The sequence below is a fragment of the Rattus norvegicus genome, chromosome 2 (genome assembly GCF_021556685.1).
Source record: "Rattus norvegicus strain SHRSP/BbbUtx chromosome 2, alternate assembly SHRSP_T2T, whole genome shotgun sequence".
Lineage (NCBI taxonomy): Eukaryota > Metazoa > Chordata > Mammalia > Rodentia > Muridae > Rattus > Rattus norvegicus.
Window position 1 is genome coordinate 185,549,216 of NC_141535.1, and position 19,518 is coordinate 185,568,733.

At 45.8% G+C, this 19,518-nt stretch overlaps 1 protein-coding gene across 4 annotated transcripts; it reads left to right on the forward strand.

The window, feature by feature from the left end:
- The first annotated feature begins 2,539 nt into the window (after nucleotides 1-2,539).
- On the forward strand, nucleotides 2,540-18,972 carry Anp32e (acidic nuclear phosphoprotein 32 family member E). 4 transcript variants are annotated; one of them, XM_087627694.1, is made up of 7 exons: nucleotides 2,540-2,888; nucleotides 6,668-6,817; nucleotides 7,583-7,705; nucleotides 9,207-9,375; nucleotides 10,033-10,151; nucleotides 15,951-16,005; nucleotides 16,811-18,972. In XM_087627694.1, the coding sequence occupies exons 1-7, from the start codon at nucleotides 2,835-2,837 to the stop codon at nucleotides 16,879-16,881; spliced, it is 741 nt and encodes a 246-aa protein (XP_087483820.1). In that variant the 5' UTR covers nucleotides 2,540-2,834; the 3' UTR covers nucleotides 16,882-18,972. The 4 variants fall into 4 exon arrangements, with proteins under 4 accessions (XP_087483820.1, NP_001013218.1, XP_087483821.1 ...); NM_001013200.1 differs by having other exon boundaries at nucleotides 2,567-2,888; nucleotides 10,033-10,187; nucleotides 16,811-17,210; XM_087627695.1 differs by lacking the exon at nucleotides 2,540-2,888 and adding an exon at nucleotides 3,046-3,517 and having other exon boundaries at nucleotides 10,033-10,187.
- Nucleotides 18,973-19,518: the final 546 nt, after the last annotated feature.

Here is a 19,518-nt window from a genome sequence, read left to right on the forward strand (position 1 = left end):
CGTTTCGCTTTTTGACTGGTTCTTTCTTCTCCCCCTAGACCTTCTTCTGTTTTTGTGTTTTTGAGGCAGGGTTTCTTTTGTGTAGCCCTGGCTGTCCTGGAACTCACTCTGTAGACCAGGCTAGCCTCAAACTCAGAGATCCTCCTGCCTCTGCCTCCTGAGACCTGGAATTAAAGGAGAGCACCACCTGCTTCCCCCCATGTCTTGGCTTCCTTTAGCAATGTTAGCTTTAAAAATAACAAAATCTAGCTAACTCTTAGGGTAACCAACGGAGGTGCTACTTCATTACCTAGGCTATTCGTTATGAAATATAACGAATAACTGTTGTTCCTGTGCCTGGGTGAGGTGAGGGTCTGTGGAATGGAGAGTCTGTCGGGAACCCAAGGGTCTCTAGCCTGAGATACTGAAAAATAGGAAATATGAGCTAACTCTCTCACTTCTGCAAATCATCTGGAACGTCTCTGGATAATTATGCTAGCAATAATATAAACCAACGTGGCAGAATAGAATCAGAACTAAGAAAAGAGCTTTAAGATAAAAATAGCTGGGTGAGAGGTGGTGTACAGCTTTAATCCCAGAGGATCTTTGTGGGTTCAAGGCTGCCCTGGCCTACTAGAAAGAGTTCCAGGACACTCAGGGCTACACAGAAGAAACTCAGTCTTGAACTAGCCAACCACTTAAAAACACAAAACTGAACTAGATGGTGGTGGTGCACACCCCCCGCCCCCGCTTCTTAAATTATTTTGTGTGTGGCTGTTTTGTGTGCATGTGTGGCTGGGCACCACGTACATGCTGTGATCTGGAGGTTGGAAGATGTTGAATTCCCTGGAACTGAAGTTATGAATGGATGGTTGTGAAGCACCACTGGGGCTTCTGAATGAACAAGTAAATGTGTCATAACTCAACCACACACCATCTCTCCAGCCCTGAGGTGCACGCCTTTAATCTCAGCATTCAGGAGGCAGAGGCAGGTGGACCTCTGAGTTTGAGGCCAGCCTGGTCTACAGAGTGAGTTCCAGGACAGCCAGGGCTACATAAGGATCCCCTGTTTTGTATTTCCCCCCGCCCCCTAAGAAAATAAAAATAATATTTTAAAGAGAGAAAGGGTTTGTTTTAGTTCACAGATCTAAGTAGAGCCCATCACAGAAGGAATTGCAAGGAGCTGGTCACATCTCAATCAGGAAGCAGAGAAAAAGGAATCTAAAAGAAATAATTTTGTTGTTATTTTGAGACAGAGGCTGGCCTTGGATTTACTGAGTAGACTGGTCTGGAGAAATCTGCCTGCCTCTCTCCCTTCTGAAGGCTATGATTAAAGGAATGTACCATTATCCGGGTCTTACAGGAGCATTAAACAGAAAAAAAAAAGGTGTTTTTTTATTTTATTTTAAATTCACTGATTTTGTTTTTATGTATTTGGGTGTTTTGCCTGCAAGTGTGTACATGCAGCACATCTTTGCCTGTAGCCTGTGGAGTCCAGAAGATGCTACTGAATTCCCTAGAATTAGAGTTACGGATGATTATGGACCACCACATGGATGCTAGAAATCGAACCAGGGTCCTGTGGAAGAGGCCATTGCCTCTGCAGACCCACACTTAAAAGAACATTTTAAGTAGGTTCCTGTAGGAAAGGAAAGGCCTTGCTGTGCGGCTTCTGAGAATTGTGTTGTTTTTCCTCTAAGGTGCCAACTTTTTTGTTTGTTTTGTCTTTTGGAGACAGGGGTTTTGTTTGTTTTTCCTGTGTAGTCCTGGAACTGGCTCTGTAGACCAGGCTGGCCTTGAGTTCAGAGATCTATCTGCCTCTGCCTCTGGGCGTGCTGGGGTTAAAGGCATGCACACCACGCCTGGCTCTAATATTCCAACTTTTTAGCAGTGACAAATGACCTCAGTATCAACTCCTCCTGGACAGTTTTATTTAAAGGCTTCTGACTCAACGTGCTAAACTCAACTGCTTTCAGAGTCGTTCCGCCTTTTACGGTGGAAGTTAAAATACCTTCTTTATCACGCTCTGGTTCTACAAGCAGTTCTGGACGGGGAGGTGTCACGAACACGCTGCTCGTGCTTGCGCCCATGCTTACACCTCAGCCGCAGGGCAGAAGGCTTGTGCTTTAAGACCACCGAAAGCTCTGAGTGCAGTGTGTTGCATGACCCATTTACAACCTGGGAACGCCAACGACGCCTTTTCCCTTCCTTTTAACCCTGAAGCCAGAAAAACCCCAAACAAACAAAAACAAACCCAACAGACACCCAAACCGTCCTACTACCGAAGGAAAGCGCGCCAACCACACAAAGAAAAGGAGGGGGGCGACTGGGATTCAAAATCATTTCTCTGGGACGTACATCTTCCCGGACCTATCGGAATTAACTGCGCGCTTGGTCAGAGCCAATAGACACTGAGTTTCTGGTCCAGGTCCCCCCTAAAGACAAATGGACAATCCTCTAGCCCAATGGAGTAGTGTGACGCTAAGGACTCGGCCAATCCCGTTGGGAGGTGGGTGGAGTATAGGCTGGGGGGGTTGGCGGTGCCGTGTCATGGAGGCTCAGTCTCGCAGCAGCCATTGAAGGGGAAGGAACTGCGGGCGCGCGCGTGTCTCTCTCTGTGTGTGAAAGTGTGTGCGTGCCCGAGTGTGCGCGCGCGGGTGTGTGGACTAGGAGGTGGGGGCAGCCGAGTTAGTCCCAAGTCGTCAGACTCCATTTGCTATTCTTTTCTTTCTCTCCCACACCCCGGTGGTAGTGGGCGTTCGTCTTTGCGTCTCTTTTCATTCATCTCCAGACCTTTAGAGGTTTTTTAGGGTTGGGGGTAGTGGGGAGGGCAGGCGAGGGGAAAGGAGGAGGACATGGAGATGAAGAAGAAGATTAACATGGAGTTGAAGAACAGAGCCCCGGAGGAGGTGAGATGACTCAGCCCCCATCTTCCCCTCCCTCCCTGGATCGTGAGGGGTGGGCTTCGGGGCTCCGGGTGGGTGCGCAGGGCGGGCTGGGAAGCGCGCCCCCACTTGGGGTGGGGGTGGGGTGTTTATTTTAAGTTTTAAATCACCAGGCTCTTGTGCTTAAAATGGCGAAGGGCTTAAGTTTCTAGGGGCATTTTCGTGAGCGCGCGGGGGCTCAGCCCCATGGCGTCCTCGCAGACTGGCGGCCCGGCCTCGCGAGGGCGGGCGGCGTGGGCGCGACCCCCGGGCCCTCGCCACCTGCGAAGTTGGTGTAACTTTCCCGCGGCGCCGCCAGTCTGCGGGCCGCGGCCCCGGGCGTGGGGCTCGGGGCCGATCTGCGCCCCGCGCTCCCTCCGACCGTGCCCATTCGCGGGCAGCGCGCGCCGTGGCCGGGGCCGCAGCGGAATCCCGGGACCCGACGGCGCGGGCCGCGATCCGCGTGGCGCGCGGACTTCTACGCAAGCGGCAGGTTCCTGTGAGCCGCGCTGCGCTCTGTGCGGCGGTAGGGAAGAGTCCGGAGGTTCGGAGGGGCCCCGGGAGGCGTCGCCTCCGAGCCCCCCGTCTTCGGATTCCCTTGCGGTTCACGCCAGGTCCGCGGGTCTGGTGATTGGCGGCGGCGGGCGGGTTTCGGGCTCGCTCGTTCGCGGCCGTGGCGTGAAGTCGAGGGATGGGGTCCGCGCTGTAGTGGTCCCTTGACGCCCGCGCAAAGGCGGCCGTCTGCCCGGCCTTCACGGTTATCGTGCAGAGCCACCGGTCCTTAAGCCCTGTTCATTTTCGTGGTTGGTGTGCGGGTTCCTGTGACTTGAGGCGAGAGCGGTGGTGGAAACATTGTTGCTGTGAGGGTTATCTCTGCGAGGACTAGAAGTTTTCTAGAGCTTCATAGAAGATTCTAGAAAAACTCAAAAGTTGAAAGCTGTCAGCAGGACGTGATGACTGATATCTGTAATTCTGTATATCTGTAAATCTTTACTTCTCATATCAAGAAATTCCCAGCCCTTGGGAGGGAGGCCGAGGTAGGACGATGGTTTCTAGTGGGACTCATGTCAAACAAGGCAAAAAAAAAAAAAAAAAAAAAAAAATCAAAAGCAGTTTCTCAGAAACCTTGTGGTGCAAAAGTGGGTCGTCCCCTCTGCCCCATTCTTTCACCTTCAGTTTGGAGGGTTGCTCGATGATGACTTTTTTGCAGTCTCCTTCATTTGGTGTGGTGTGGTAACAGCCAAGTTTATATAGATAGTTTATAAGGCACCCCGTTTATTTAATTTCTCCTTGGGGAAACGTGTAAGCTGGATTGTATTCTAGAATCCAGATTAGAATAGGAGTCTAAAGGCAGTGAAGTTGAAGAGCTGGGATTCTGACACTACATCTACAACCCTTGCCAAGTTCTTGGTCCCTGGCTAAGACTAAAATCCAAAGGCTTAAGAGTTGCTTGGTGTGGTAGCTTAGGCTTTTAATCCTTGCACTCCGAGGCAGAGGCAGGCCAATCTTTTTGAGTTTAAGGCCAGCCTGGACTAAATAGTGAGACTACAGCTGTCTCAAAAACAAACGAACAAGCCGGTGGTAGTGTCCCACAAGCCTCTAATCCCAACACTCAGGAGGCAGAGGCAGGCAGATCTTTGTGAGTTAGAGGCCATTCTAGTCTACACAGAGACCCTGTCTTGAAAACCACCAAGACAGATTTAAGAACCAAAATGCCCCTACCTGGCCCTGTTGGTGTGACCTGTCACCTTTTGTGCCTCAGCTTCCCTGTGGATATCCCAGGGATGTCGTTGTACAAGTTCCGCTCATTCAAATAATGATGCCAGAGTTACATTCAAGTAGAGAAGGTGAGGGTTGTTGTTGATGAGTTTTACCTTTAAATAGACACTTTCACTCTGGGGATAGAGAACAGGCTTTGCCTTGTGATTACATCGATGAGGTGCACCAGGTGAGTTTTGTTACTATATCTCAGATCTGTGGCTCAGTAGTTAAGAGCCAGCACTGGAACAGTGGCACACAGCTGCCAGGGGGTCAGATTCCTCTTCTGTCCTCTGAAGGCACCGGGCACATTATGAGGAAAAAAATGGATACACATAAAAAAAAATAGATAAACTTACAGCCCAGAGATACGGGGTTAAGAGCACTGGCTGTCCTTCCCAGTCGTTCCAGCACCCACTTGGCAGGTCACTACTATCTGTAACTCCAGTCCCAGGGACTGAACACCCACCCCACCCATCTTCTGGCTTTCATGGGTACTGCATGCACAGGGTACACGGACATACATGCAGATAACCAGTTCCTTCCCCCTCCCTCCAAGAGTGGGACTGGTGGGCTGTCTTAGGAGCTTTCTGATGTTACTCTCTGAAGGGTAACAAGGTTGGAATGGTACTGGCATTTATCAGCCAAAAATACAGAGGATTAAACTGAAAAAGTGATAAGCTACCCCTTGTAGCTTTGCGTCTCCTTCCCAGGTAAGTGTAGGTCAGGATAGTGCCTCCTGCCCACAGTCGAACATACTTTAGTAGGACCTTTTTCACAGTTGGGTTTTCTGCCTCAGTGATTTGAAGCAGGCCCTGGACTTGTTAGTCAAAGTTCAGCTAGATAGGACTGCTTACAGGGACAACTGAAGCACATCTTTTTTTTTTTTTTTTTTTTAAACATACTTTTAATTTTGTTTTTATGTATGTTTATATGTATATATGTTAAATATTTTAATTTTTTGTTATTCATGTTTGCCTCCATGTATGTCTGTGTGAGGGCATCAGAAGCCCTGTGGGACTGGGGTTATAAGGGGTGAGCTGCCATGTGGGTGCTGGGAGTTAAACCCAAGTCCTCGAAGAGCAGCCAGTGCTCTTAATTGCTGAGCCATCTCTTCAGCCCACCACCCATAAAGATTCATTAGTAAATGTTAATTACATGTAGTGTGTTTCATGCTTTTCATACATGTCTATAGTATGTTGTGATCACGGTCATTCCTCTTTCTCCTCCCTTACTCCCTCCACTCTGCTGATCCTCTTTCCCTGCTAATCTCCAGAATGCCTTCAAGTCTCAGTAAATATCTCTCTCTCTCTCTCTCTCTCTCTCTCTCTCTCTCTCTCTCTCTCTCTCTCTCTAACTCAGTGAGTTACATATTAGGTTCTCACCGGAGTGTGAGTGAGCAGGCATGAGAAGGGTCTGTGTAAGGACTTCTGTTGTTTTGAGGTTGATTTTGCTGTTCGTTCAGGATGTTTTAGACTGCATGGCTTAAGTGACCCTTCACTCCCAAGTGTCTGGGATTACAGTCTCTTTACACCATGCCCAGTCTGCCACAGACTCCATGGTGTGTATGAGACCCCTCCCCCATCATTCCCAAGTAGCTGAGACTCCAGCCTCATACACTGCGCCCAGAGTAGGGGATTGGTATTTTTGTTTTACTGCCATTTGTTCTGAGACAGGGCCTCTGTTTTGTAGTTTTGGTTATGCTGTAACTTACACACAGACGTGGTTGTCCTGACTTAAGAGAGACCCTCCTGACTCTGCCCCTGCAGTGCTGGGATTGGTAGTTTTTTGTTTTTTGTTTTTTGTTTTTTTGGTTTTTTTTGGTTCTTTTTTTCGGAGCTGGGGACCGAACCCAGGGCCTTGTCTTGCGCTTCCTAGGCAAGCGCTCTACCACAGAGCTAAATCCCCAACCCCGGGATTGGTAGTTTTGATAATCATGTGTTTAGAATGCTCTGACACGAAGGGCCTGTTATGCAAATTACTATTAATTATGTTTCTTCTAACAGGTGACAGAGTTAGTCCTTGATAATTGCTTGTGTGTCAATGGGGAGATCGAAGGCCTGAATGACACCTTTAAAGAACTGGAGTTTCTCAGTATGGCCAACGTGGAGTTAAGTTCTTTGGCCCGGCTTCCCAGCTTAAACAAACTTCGGAAGGTGCGTTGGGATTGGTGTGAGGACACTGTGGTCTTCCTGGCCAAGCTTACTGAGTTCTTGGTTAAGTGAGATAAGCATTTCACCTACCAGTTAGAAATCTTTAACTTTCAGAGATAAGAAAAGGGAGGACAGAGGCTGGAGCGATGACTCAGTGACTGCTCTTCTGGAGGACCGGGGTTTATTTCCCAGCACACAATTCTTAGTCACAGCTCTGTGACTCCAGTTTCAGGGGAGCCAGCACCCTCACAAAGACATACAGGCAAAATATCCCAATGCACATAAAATTAAAACAAGTAAATGATTATTTGCTGGGTGGTGACGTATACCTTTGATCCACCGTTTGGGAGGCAGAGGCAGGCGGATCTCTTGAGTTTGAGGCTAGTCTCAAACAAGATCAAGTTCCAGGATGGCCAGGACTACAAAGAGATCTTGTTTCAAAGAAAAGGGAAAAACAAATTAATGGGAAAAAAGAGAAAAACAAAAAAAGGGGACTGTAGGATATTGGAATCAGTTTCAATAATGCCTGGAAATTTACATTAGAATTGTTTTATGGCGTAAAATTGGATCTGCCACTGCCATCAGAAAACCCAAATGACTACAGCTGGAGCCAGGCCACAGAGGAGCTGCCACGTGGGTTCACATCTGTCTGCAGAGAGATGGGGTTGGTGAAGCTGGAGGGGTGAGGAGTGCTGCTTCAGTTGATGTGCTTTTGAAAGGTCCCGAGGCTTCATCTGTCCTTGCTTTCTCTCCATGTTGAATGTGTAGTTGGAACTTAGTGACAATATAATTTCTGGAGGCTTGGAAGTCCTGGCAGAGAAATGTCCAAATCTTACCTACCTCAATCTGAGTGGAAACAAAATTAAAGACCTCAGTACAGTAGAAGCTCTGGTAAGTGGGGGACTTTGTCACGGGGCTTGATTTTGTCTGAAGTTTGTCCATACATATTCTTACCAGTGTCTGTTTAAGTCTGGGATTATCTGGAATATCTCTTGCGATCCAGATAGCTACGTTTCTTTAACTAACATGTCCAGCTGGGCTTGTACTCAGCACTGAGGCAGAGGAAGGATGACCCAAGTTGGGGCCTGGGCTGTAGAGTTGAGACCCTTTCTTAAAGTTATAGACCTTGCACCAGGCCTGGTGGTAAACACCTTTATTTCCAGCCCCTGGGAGGCAGAGGCAGGTGGATATCTGTGAGTTTGAGGTTAAGTTGATCTACACAGTGAGTTTCAGGATAGCCAGGGTTATTTAGAGGGAGACCCTGTTTCAAATGAGAGCCTTAGACCAGCCCATTTCGAAAGGCACTTACTCAGCAGGCTTGACAGCCTGAATTGATCCCTGAAACCCACATCGTATGTGGAGAGAATTCACTACTGGAAGTTGTTCTCTGCCACACACATGTATGCTCATGGCATATGCATGCATCTCCCTGCTCAATATAATTAAAATGTAAAATAAATAAATGAAAATCCAGGTGAAGTTTTGAATCAGTGGCATGTATTTAATGATTAGCTTTTATTTTTTTCAGGACTTTACTCTGGTTTTGTTTTCGGTATTTTTTTTAAACACCTATTTTTGTCCCTACATTTTGAGGTAGTATGTCTCCTTATTTTCTTTTTTCTTTTTTTTTTTTTTTTTTTTCTTTTTTTTCGGAGCTGGGGACCGAACCCAGGGCCTTGTGCTTGCTAGGCAAACGCTCTACCACTGAGCTAAATCCCCAACCCTCCTTATTTTCTGATAGGAAGGAAAAGATAAATAAAACTGAAAATGCTTGGATTTACATTTTGTTATTACAGTGTGCATGTGTGTGGGTGTGCGTGCGTGCGTGTGTGTGTGTTGGTTTTCTGGGTCCCAGGGATTGAATTTACATTGTCAAGCATGGCTAATCCTAGTCCTTGGGCTTTTAAAAGGATTGGGCTTAGTGTGGTGGTGACTGCCTATGATCTTAGCACTCGGAGGCTAAAGCAGTTGAGAATTAAAGGCCAACTTGGGCTTTGTAATGAGACCTTACCTTGTCTTTAAAAAGAAGAAAAAGATGGGAGACTAAGTCTTGGTAGCCCATGCTGGCCTCCCACGCGAATTCTCTTGCCCTGGCTGGGTTACACTTGGGGTGCGGTTGCCTATTTCTGCCTAGATTCTGTCAGCCAAAGTGGCCTGGAGTGTCTGCAAGAAATTAAGTGTAAGACAGATGCTGGGGACACAGTGGTGACAAGTCAGTTTCCCCACGGGTTCTGATAGAGAGCTGCTGCCTGTATTTGGGGGATGGCCTTAGAACCCTAAAAGTGTGAAAAGTTGTTCTTTGGCTCCAAGTGTATGTTCTCACATCCTTCATTAAAACTGGAGAACACAGTGTTTAAGATCTTGATTGTAGCCTTGAACTTTACTTTTTCAGCAAAATCTTAAAAATTTGAAAAGTCTTGACTTGTTTAACTGTGAGATCACAAACCTGGAAGATTACAGAGAAAGTATTTTCGAACTGCTGCAACAAATCACATACTTGGACGGATTTGATCAGGAGGACAATGAAGCGCCCGACTCAGAGGAGGAGGAGGAGGACGAGGGTAAGGCTTCTATTTCTGTTTCTCATTCGTTTTGAGATAGGGTGTCTCTACAGAACGCTGGCTGTTCTGGAACTCACTATGTAGACCAGGCTGGCCCCAGACTCAGAGAACCACCTGCCTCTGCCCACTGTGTGCTGGGATCAAAGGTGTGCACCATGCCTGTCAACAAGCAGGCTTTGAAATGACCACAAAGTAAAACCAACTTCAGTGTGTATAATGTTTGAAAATCTATTTTGGAAAGGTCCTTTCCAGTGCCAGGATGGGGCCATCCTCACACGTGCTAGCTATGTGCTGACCTGGATCCCCAGGCCTAGGAAGGGCACTTCTTGGGTGACATGTAACAGTGCTGTAAATGGATGGGTTTGGGGCTTTTTGTTTTGTTTTATCGAGACAGGGTCTCTCTGCTGTCCTGGAACTCTGTAGATCAGGTTGGCCTCAAACTTAGAACCACCTGCCTGTCTCCCCAGTGCTGGGATTAAAGTGTGCACTGCTATTGCCTGGCCGGGATTTTTTTTTAAGCAGGGTAGGGGCACTTGGTGGCACTCGCCACAATTAGATTAAGGTGTTGGAATGATTTGGGCAAGAGTGAGGAGGGCCATGTACCAGGAAGACAGATTTGTCCAGATACTCGCTCACGTTTTACAATGTTTTTTCAAGATGGAGATGAGGATGAGGAAGATGAGGAAGAAGATGAAGCTGGTCCACCTGAAGGATACGAAGATGAGGATGAGGATGAGGATGAAGCTGGCTCAGAAGTAGGAGAGGGAGAAGAGGAGGTGGGCCTCTCATACTTAATGAAAGAAGAAATTCAGGTGAATGGAAACTTGCTATTCGCCCTGAAGACAGTTGGCACAGGGCTAAGTGCTGTGAGGAGTAGGTTGTGAGTCGTTTCCTGACGTGTGGATAAGCATCTGTCTTTTCTCTCCCTCCTCCTGGGTGTTCCATAATATGTCCAGATAGCTATAAACGCTTGGTTTTTTGTTTGTGTTTTTAGCTCAATTACAATTGTTGTTTAAAAACTCTCGGGGCAGGTGAGCCATAAGCCTCAGCAGCTCCTGGGAAGAGAGTGGAGGGAAGAAGGGGGAAAAAAAAGCCATTATGGTGCTAAAGCTGGCATTGAGGTTGGACAATGTCAGACCAGCGGTCACAGGGCAGGGAAGGGGTGTGGAAGCCCACGGAGTCAGAAAAGGTGTAATTGGGCTCTGGCCAGCATTCAGAAAGAATGAGAAAAAGGAAAAGTTGCCTCTTTTGACTTGGGTTTCAGAAAGGTGGGCAGAGTCAACCGAATCTCATGGCCACTGGTAGGAACTGTCATTGCCTGCTCTTTATCTCCTAAGTGTGTGAATTGACTCTGCCTTTAGTGTCATGGGATGCTGGAACATTTTGTGAATGTCTAAACATTTTCTGAATGTCTGAGCCCCTTCCTGCATTTGCAAGCTCATGGAGTTGCTTTAACAAGGGGATATCTATAAAACACCTAGTTCCTGGTTGATCCATTGCAGAGACCTGAGATTTCTTACCTTCAGTTATCTCTTTATGCTCCTGCAGTAGCTTTTCTTCCTTTTTTTAGTTAAAAAAAAAATTGTGTGTGCACCTGTTTGTGAATGTGGTGTGTGGATGCAGTTGCCTGTGGAAGCCAGAAGAGGGTGCTGTGGAGCTGCACTTACAGTGGGCACCACAGTGTTGGAAACTGAAGAGTCTTAACCACGGGCTTAGGTACCAACCACTACCTGCATTAGCTTTCTGAGCGGTCTCTACCTAGGACAGCTCTGAGCAGGGATGTCTTCCACTGTGCCCGGGTATGCAGAGACACTCGTTACCCTCCGCGGTGTGCTGTCATGTCTCTCTCTTGCCACTGACGCATACAGGCCTGCCCTTCATTCTCTGCTACCCTTAATCTTGATTAGGCTTTGTTACCTGGAGATGGTCTCGTAAAAACCTCTCTGCTTTTTATCGAGTGGTGAGTTCTTTACATGGGGGCTGTTAATCTAACAGCTAGTACATTGAGTGGGAAGTAGAATGAGTGATCCTTAACCCCTGGGAGTTTAGAGAAGTTACCTTCTCGTTATGTTAAAGTAAGTTTTATTTTCACAATTTGAAATACTTGTTTCTTTTAAACATCTCTCAATGCTAGGGATATAGCTCAGTGATAGTACACTTACCTGACATTTTTAAGATTTATTTTATGTGTATCAGTGAACGCTCACGTGTATGTCTGTGTACCATGAGTGTGATTGGTTCTTGAGTCTCCTAGAACTGGAGTTACAAATGGTAGTGAGCTGTAATGTGGGCATTGGGAACTGAACCTGGATTAGCCAGTTGAGCCATGTCTCCATCTCCTTCCAATAATCTTTTAAATTTGAAATAAATGCACAAGAATAAGGCATGAGGCTTCTTTGGATCTTTATGAGTCGTTAACTGCTGCACAGTAATGAAGAGAAACTGAAGCCTCTCTTTAGTTTACACCATCATACAGCGTGATAGTTCTTTGGATTTGATTCTTTGGATTTTCTGCCAGGGATATCCTCCCTGAGTGTAAATGGTAGGTGCTTTGAAGGTTTTGTTTTGAGAGGTGTGTAGGATATTGCAGGTTTTAATCTGCATCCCAGGCTGCACTGAGTTGGTGGTCTTCCTCCTGAGGGCCTCCCATCACTCTTGCCTTAAACGTTCCTTTCAGTGACCTGCGTTGATTGACATGTAGGTATATTGTTCTGCTGGATTTTTGGTGATACTAACTCAAAATGCCATGGCCGAGCCTAGGTCAGAAACCTCTTAAGTACACACAGCATTGAGTTTTGCAGGACGAGGAAGCCTTTCATTCCACATGGGACAGCTTAGATGCTCAAAATGAAGTCTTAGCCGGGGGTGGGGTAGCTCAGGACCATAATCCCAGGTGTCCCGGAGGCAAGGCAGTAGAATTGCAGGAGTTAGTGATAGCATAGGCGGCCTACTGTGCTGTAGGGTAGTCCAGGCTACAGAGGAACCTCGGTCAGAACAAACCAGGCAACTCCAGAGCTCTCGCTTTTAGGAGCTAAGTGCCAGTCGCGCTTCAGAGACCATTGCTGCTTACAGGTGAAAGGCAGAGATGGTAGGTTTGACTGCGTTGTACCTTCTCCTTAGGAGGGCTGCTGTTTATTATATAGTATGGTTATTTTGTCTGGATGTGTCTGTACTGCGTGTATGAATGGTGATTGCAGAGGCCAGAAGAGGAATAGGATCCCATAGAGCTGGAAGTACAGATGTGGGCCACAGTGTAACTGCTGGGAGGAAATCCATCCCTCTGGTTAAGTTTACCTCTTCAGAATAGGGTCTCACTCTGTAGCTCAGGCTGCCATGAACTCAGGGCCCTCCCGCCTAAGCCTTGTAAGTGCTGGGACTCTCGTGCTACCTCGTGGAGGTTTGGGGTTTTGTTTTTGTTGTTTTGTTTTGATAGGGTTCTCTATGTAGTCCTGACTGTCCTGGAATTGACTCTGGAGATGAGACTGGCACCACCACTGCCCAGCTACACCCGGTTTCATGTGGTGCTGGGGAGTTAGCCAATTGCTTATTGCATGCTAGGCAAGCACTCTACCATTGAGCTACAATCCCTGCACCTCTGGTTAGCTGGCTTTTTGAACTTTGTATTTCTTCCCATTTTAAGCCATTCTCCAGAGACACGGAACTAATATGTATGAAGGACTTCCTGTCCTTTAGGATATTGGAAAACAAGCCCCTGTACCATTCACCCCTACATCAGGAAACGGTTCCCACCACCAGGGCAAACCGAGCAGCTTTCTATAACTGCCAGGGTTTATTGTGAGATACTACCCCAAGGGTGGTCTTTAAACACCTTAGAGCATCAGTTCAATTACATTTGGTTTAAAATAAAACTCATAGCGATTGATGTCTGCTTTTCTAAACTATCAACAAATGGGCTAGTTAAGGGTTGTATTTACAATTATAAATGACTGCATCTTTGAAGTGTTTAGAATGCCCCCCCTTTCCTTTCATTTCTTGTGCATTGGTGTTTGCCTGCATGTATTGTCTATGTAAGGGAGTCAGATCTTAGAGTCACATACAGTTGTAAGCTGCCATGTGGGTGCTGGGAATTGAACCTGAGCCCTGGAAGGGCAGCCAGTGCTTTTTTCTCCTTGTTTTTTTTTCAAGACAGGGTTTTTGTGTAGCCCTAGCTGTCCTGGAACTCACTATGATAACCAAGCTGGCCTTGAACTCAGAGATTCCCTTGCCTCTGTCTCTGGAGAGCTGGGATTAAAGGTGTGCGCCAACATGCCTAGCCTAGCAAGCATTTTTTTTTTAAAGATTTATTTATTATATATGAGTATACTGTGGCTGTCTTCAGATACACCAGAAGAGGGCATCAAATCTCATTTACAGATGGTTGTGAGCCACCATGTGGTGCTGGGATTTGAACTCAGGACCTCTGGAAGAGTAATCAGTGCTCCTAACCACTGAGCCATCTCTCCAGCCCCCTAGCAAGCATTCTTAAACCACTAATTATTCACCACTTACATTTTGTGCTCAACTTGGAACAAACAAATTTAGTGAGGCTATCTGGCCCCGGGAATCTTCCAGTGTCTGCTTTGCTTGTGCTAAGAGTGTAGGCATTTAACACAAAGCGCCTTCTAATGGATGTGGTTGGCAGTCTGAGCTAGGTCAGATTGTGCAGCCATCTTCCCAGCCCATTGAATGGTTTGGAGACAGTCCTTGCATTGCAGCCTAAGCTGACTTTGAACTCGGAGACCTCCCGCCTCTGCCTGGGTAATGACATGTTCACACCACACATTGCTTAAAGGAATATGCTTGAGTACACTGTGGTAAGATCTAGAGACCCGTGACTGCTCGTTTTCAGATGTATAGTATGTCTGGTACTCAGTCATCTGTAGCACGGCCAGGATCAGAGAGCATCAAGTGTGGGCTCTGAGCGGCTGGAATGTAGCTAATAAAAGTCTCCCGTCCATCCGCAGCTGTTAGAGTGCTCAGGGTTGGGAGTCAGTCTGTTGTCTCCTGCATATCTAGTTCTGATAAGCTTATTGCTCTTCTGATTCTGTGGAGCATAAAATTGAAAGAGTAATTGACTGTGAAAGAGAAGGTGTGAAAACAAGAAAAGGGGAAAACCCAACTGGAGACCAGACTTATGTTAAGAAGGTGAGAGAGGACCAATGAGGTGGCTTAATGTGTAAAGGCGCTAGCAGTGTGTCTTGGGGTTTCTGTTGCTGTGAAGAGACACCATGACCACTTATAAAGGACAACATTTAATTGGAGCTGGCTTACAGTTTCAGAGGTTCAGTCCATTATCATCCTGGTGGGAAGCATGGCATGAAATAATTGGAGGAACTGAGAATTCTACATCTTGATCCAAAGGCAGCAGGAGACTGTGTCACACGGCTTAACTTGACCTCAAAACCAGCTTCCACAGTGACACTTCCTCCAGCAAGGCCACACCTACTCCAATGAGGCCCCTCCTCCTAAATAGTGTCACTCCCTATGGCCAACATTCAGAGAGTCAGTGGGCCACACCTGCTCAAACCCACACACAGTGCAAGCCTGGTGGTTGGAGCTCAATCCCTTCATTCAGCCCATGGAAGAGGGAAAGAAAACTGAGTCCACAAAGTTGTAAAAAGACAATTGCAAACATACTGTGCATGTCCCTTAAGCATTAGCATACACAACAAAAGTAATACTATGCACACACAATAATAATATTTTTTTTAGAAGGGAGAAAACCATCTGAGGAAAGCAGCACATACTATTGGGTAGACTGTTCATGGTCATAGTCATAAAAGTGATCAAGGGGCTATCTAGCAAAGATCTTGATTCAAGTCAAAGGATCCATTAAAAAAAAAATCTGGTGGGTGTCTTTAATCACAGCCAGTGCTCCACAGAGAAACCAAGTCTTCAGAAACGACACAGAAGCTGCATAATGTCGTATGATCATAAGCTCAGCCATGGAGAAGTGAAGACAGGTGGATGCCTGGGTTCTGGGAGTAAAGATGTGCTAAGTGTGCCCTCACGGTGGTGCCCCATGTTACCTGGAGCATGGCAGGTCTAGAGAAATACATTTTTATAGTCAACATATAACCAGAACCATATTTGATGTTAGGGTTCAGACCATCTGTGCCTCAGTCTTTAGAGTGGCCTATTTTAAAGTGGTAAAGCCTGTTTTGCCATGGTAACTCGTGGGCGGATGTGGTGTATGCCTGCAATCCCGGCACTTGGAAGGCAGAGCCGGTTCATTCAGGAGTTAGCTTGGGCTGGATCAAGAGATCCTGTGTCAAGCAAACAAGCAGTTGTACAAACTGTGACCGCAACTCCCTCATTGGTGCTGTTGCATTTCCAGTACTCACCAGCACGCTGGTACCACGCACAGAGAGCATCTGCATGTTGGAGAACGTTCTCTTGAACTGTGGTAGTCCAAGGCACAGCCTGTGTTTATAAAAGTCTGGGTGATTTGTTATCTTCAAGAGCAAAGGAGGCAGAAACTGTCCTTTGAGACACAGCTAAACTGTGATTTCATTGCCCTTGTTAAACAGTAGCAGTCCATGTAATGTTTATTCATTCTCACATTGACTTTGAAGGATGAAGAAGACGATGATGATTACGTTGATGAAGGGGAGGAAGAGGAAGAAGAGGGTGAGTTGTATTCTCCATAAGCACATTCTGAATCTAAAGATAACAGATACTGAGTCTGGTGGGGATTGCCCTGGCCCCTGAGCCTTTAATTTTGTTTATCATAATATGCCTAGACATGTAGAGAAGCATTTTGAAAGAGTAATTTAATTCGGCCAAAACAACAACAAAAACAATTTGTAACCTGTACTTAAAGACAGAAACAAGGGGCTGGAAAGATGACTCAGTGGTTAAGAGTACTGGCTGCTCTTCCCGAGGCCCCGAGTTCAGTTCCCAGCAACCACGTGGAAGGATGCAAGGGAAAATCAGGCATGGTCACCCACGCCTTTGATCTCAGCATTTGGGAGGCAGAGGCAGCGGAATCTCTGATTTTGAGGACAGCAAGGGTTATGCAAAGAAATCCTCTTGAAACACACACAGACCAAGAGAAATGAAGTGAAAGTTTATTTGCACCCTGGAATCTGACTTGCAGAGCATAAAGCCCCAGCACAGAGAAGAATGGCTGGACACCGATGTCCCTTTAGTGTCCTCTTTACCTAGTCCTAAAGAATCGTGTCTACCTAAAGGCGTCACATCGCCAAGCACTTGGTCTCTTGATTGCCCTGGCAGTTGTGGTTGGTTTGTGAGCATCTCTTTTTTGTAGTGTCAGGTTCTCTGAAGTCCCTTATATTCTGAAATTGGAAGAAATTCCAGAGTGGAAACAGCTTATACCTTCTCATGACATTCATGTTTTACTAAGATTAAAAGCTTTGTAAAATAACAAAAACTCAATTGTTAAAATTGAGTGTCTTATATATTTCCATTTTAGAAGAAGAGGGTCCTCGGGGAGAGAAAAGAAAGCGAGATGCTGAAGATGACGGGGAGGAAGATGATGATTAGACCCTCCAAGGAGAGGCTGCCTGACACTCCCGGTCGTGCAGTAGGGCGGTCACATTGTCTGTGTTTCTTTATGTATGATAGCTGTCCCAGTAGGAGATGATGTGTAACTTTTTATAGGAAAAGTGTGGTTTTACTATTTTGGCCTTACCATTCCGGATAAGATTTGCTAGTCTGTTAATCATAATGTACTTAGAAAAGAATTCTCCTTCATCTTCCCATGGTGAAATTCTCTAGCATTGTATTTAGATTCTGGATTTTTATAATTCATGCTTAATGTATTAGACATTTTTAGCCCATAATTAAAACATGGTTGCTTTTACACAGGTGTAGTTTGGTGCATTTCATTCATAATGTTTTAAAGTTATTTATAAATTAACGAATTACACTTAGCTGTAATATGAATTGGCAGTAGTCTTGAATTATAAAGCTGGATTTTGTTTTGTTTTTTTAGAGGCGATCCAGAGATCATCAGCGTGAAGGCAGTTTTTGGGGTGGGGCGAGGGTATCTGAGGACGTTCCTGTCACAGTTTGGAAATTAGAGGCAGAATCAGGGTTCTCTCTTCAGAAGGCAGGTCATGGGCTCAGTCCTGCGGAGCCATAGATAGTTCAGGGCTCTGTCTTTTCTCAGTCCAGACTTGCTGTGGAGCCCCCTCTGTGGGTGACTGAGCGGGCTGTGGGGTTCAGGTGTGCATCCCCTCCCAGCTGCTCCTCTTCTGTCACCTTCATTGCTTCATTCCTGTCCGCATCCAACAGACAGCTGGCAAAGCTGCAGACACCCCTGGGCTTTCACCTGTACCTCAGCCATCTCTCTCAGTTTCGAGCAAGTGAAGTGGTTAAGCTGCCGTGATGAGTGCTTCTTGTTCGGAGACAGGCTTTGTTGGCAACCTGAGGCTGTGTCAGGATGAAGCAGCAGCTTCCTCTTTCTCCGAGGTCAGACCGATTGCCAGCTGATAACCAATAACACGTTCGGGTCTAATTTCTCAGTTTTCTAGGCGATTTGGATACCAACGCTGTGAAGTATTTATTATGTTTCTTAGTGCAACCTTTAATTATTCTTAGTTTGAAAGCGTAATCAGATGTGGCATTTGATTGGAATATAGTGGCCATAGGAGACTGTTTGAAAATCAATCTTGAAGTTGGTATTTATTTCAGGTGGATATCTGAAAAATAAAAACATTTGGGGGTATGGGCAGGTGCTTTCTCATGGCTACTAAACAAACAGCAGACAGGCCTCTCCCTTGTCCTGGAAGCTCCATGTTTCAGGCAGTTGCTTTTTGAATCTTGGTTACTAACGTTTGTTTTGCTTTTCTTTTATATATCTAAGGTAGGTTTTTGTTTTGTTTTGTCTATTTCTTTTTTTAAAAGTTAGTGTCAGCAAAAATTATTTTTGCCTCTCTTCTGGGACACATAGAAATTGCTCATAATAGTGGGGCTGCTGCTTTTTCAAGGTAAGATGTCTGACCTGGTGTTTGAAAATAAGAAGTATGAACTTATTTGTAGAGAAACTGACAAAGTCATATGCCTGACTGAAATAAATGGTTGATGAACTCAGTGAGAGCAGGGATCTCCAAAGGACTAACTTTGTCCCCTTAGTTCAGTAATTGGAATTCCTGCTCCAGTCCCTAAGAATTCTCTTTGCAAACTATGCCAGGTTCAAAATAAATGCTTATTTTTAAAAATGAAATCTATATATTGACTTTTTATCAATCATCTATTGTGCAATCAAAATTAGAGTTCTTGAGTTTAAAAACAGCACATAGGGCCTCCGGATAACTGTAAGACTTATTAGCTCTGTGGGTGGTATTTTCATGCAAATAGGCAAGGGTGGGTTTTCTATTCTGTAGAAGTTCTGGGTTCTGTTCTAACCCTCTCTGTACTGTGCGTGTGTATACAATATGTTAAGTCCTTAGAGACTTTGCAGTTAATACTTTTGTGCAACTGTATTTTGAATAAAGCCACCACAGTGTTAAACACAAGGACAGGCAGTACTGATCATGTGTTTCTGACTATTTTGGTTTTTTTTTTCCTGACTGCTGTAACTTAAGTTTTTGAAACTGCATTGCTTTGAATAAATTGAAGCGTTATTAATAATGATTGGCCTCAGTGTGTGATGTTCACTCCAAGATTGCCAGCTACTGTTTCAAAGGTCTTTAAAAACGTAAATAGCTTGAAGGGTGGTCGGACTTGTGACAACAGGCACTAGGAAACTAATACTCCAGAGGTGGTGGCACACACTTTTTTTTTCTTCTTTTTTCTTTTTTTTGGAGCTGGGGACCGAACCCAGGGCCTTGCGCTTGCTAGGCAAGCACTCTACCACTGAGTTAAATCCCCAACCCGGCACACACTTTTAATCCCAGCTCTTGGGAGGCAGAGGCAGGCCGATCTGTGAGTTCAATGCCAGCCTGGTCTACAGAGTTCCAGGTCAGCTAGAGCTACACAGAGAAACCCTGTCTGGTAAAATAAAAACAAACAAACTTCCTCATAAGCCTTTCCAGAAAGGGGAGACAAAATCCTGGATTGGCTCAAATTTCCCTTTGGAGTTGAAGGTTGGGCCAGGAGTTTATTGCCTATAGTTCAGGAAGTATTTATAAAATGCTCACAGGAGTATTATGATTTTCTAGAATGAGCCCGAACTTT

Bases quoted from the DNA above. Each gene is read 5' to 3' on its own strand.
- Anp32e (NM_001013200.1), top strand. From the start codon at position 2,835: ATGGAGATGAAGAAGAAGATTAACATGGAGTTGAAGAACAGAGCCCCG. The intron at 10,188-15,950 runs GTGAATGGAAAC...TTGACTTTGAAG, and splicing joins TAATGAAAGAAGAAATTCAG to GATGAAGAAGACGATGATGA. The intron at 16,006-16,810 runs GTGAGTTGTATT...TTTCCATTTTAG, and splicing joins GGAGGAAGAGGAAGAAGAGG to AAGAAGAGGGTCCTCGGGGA.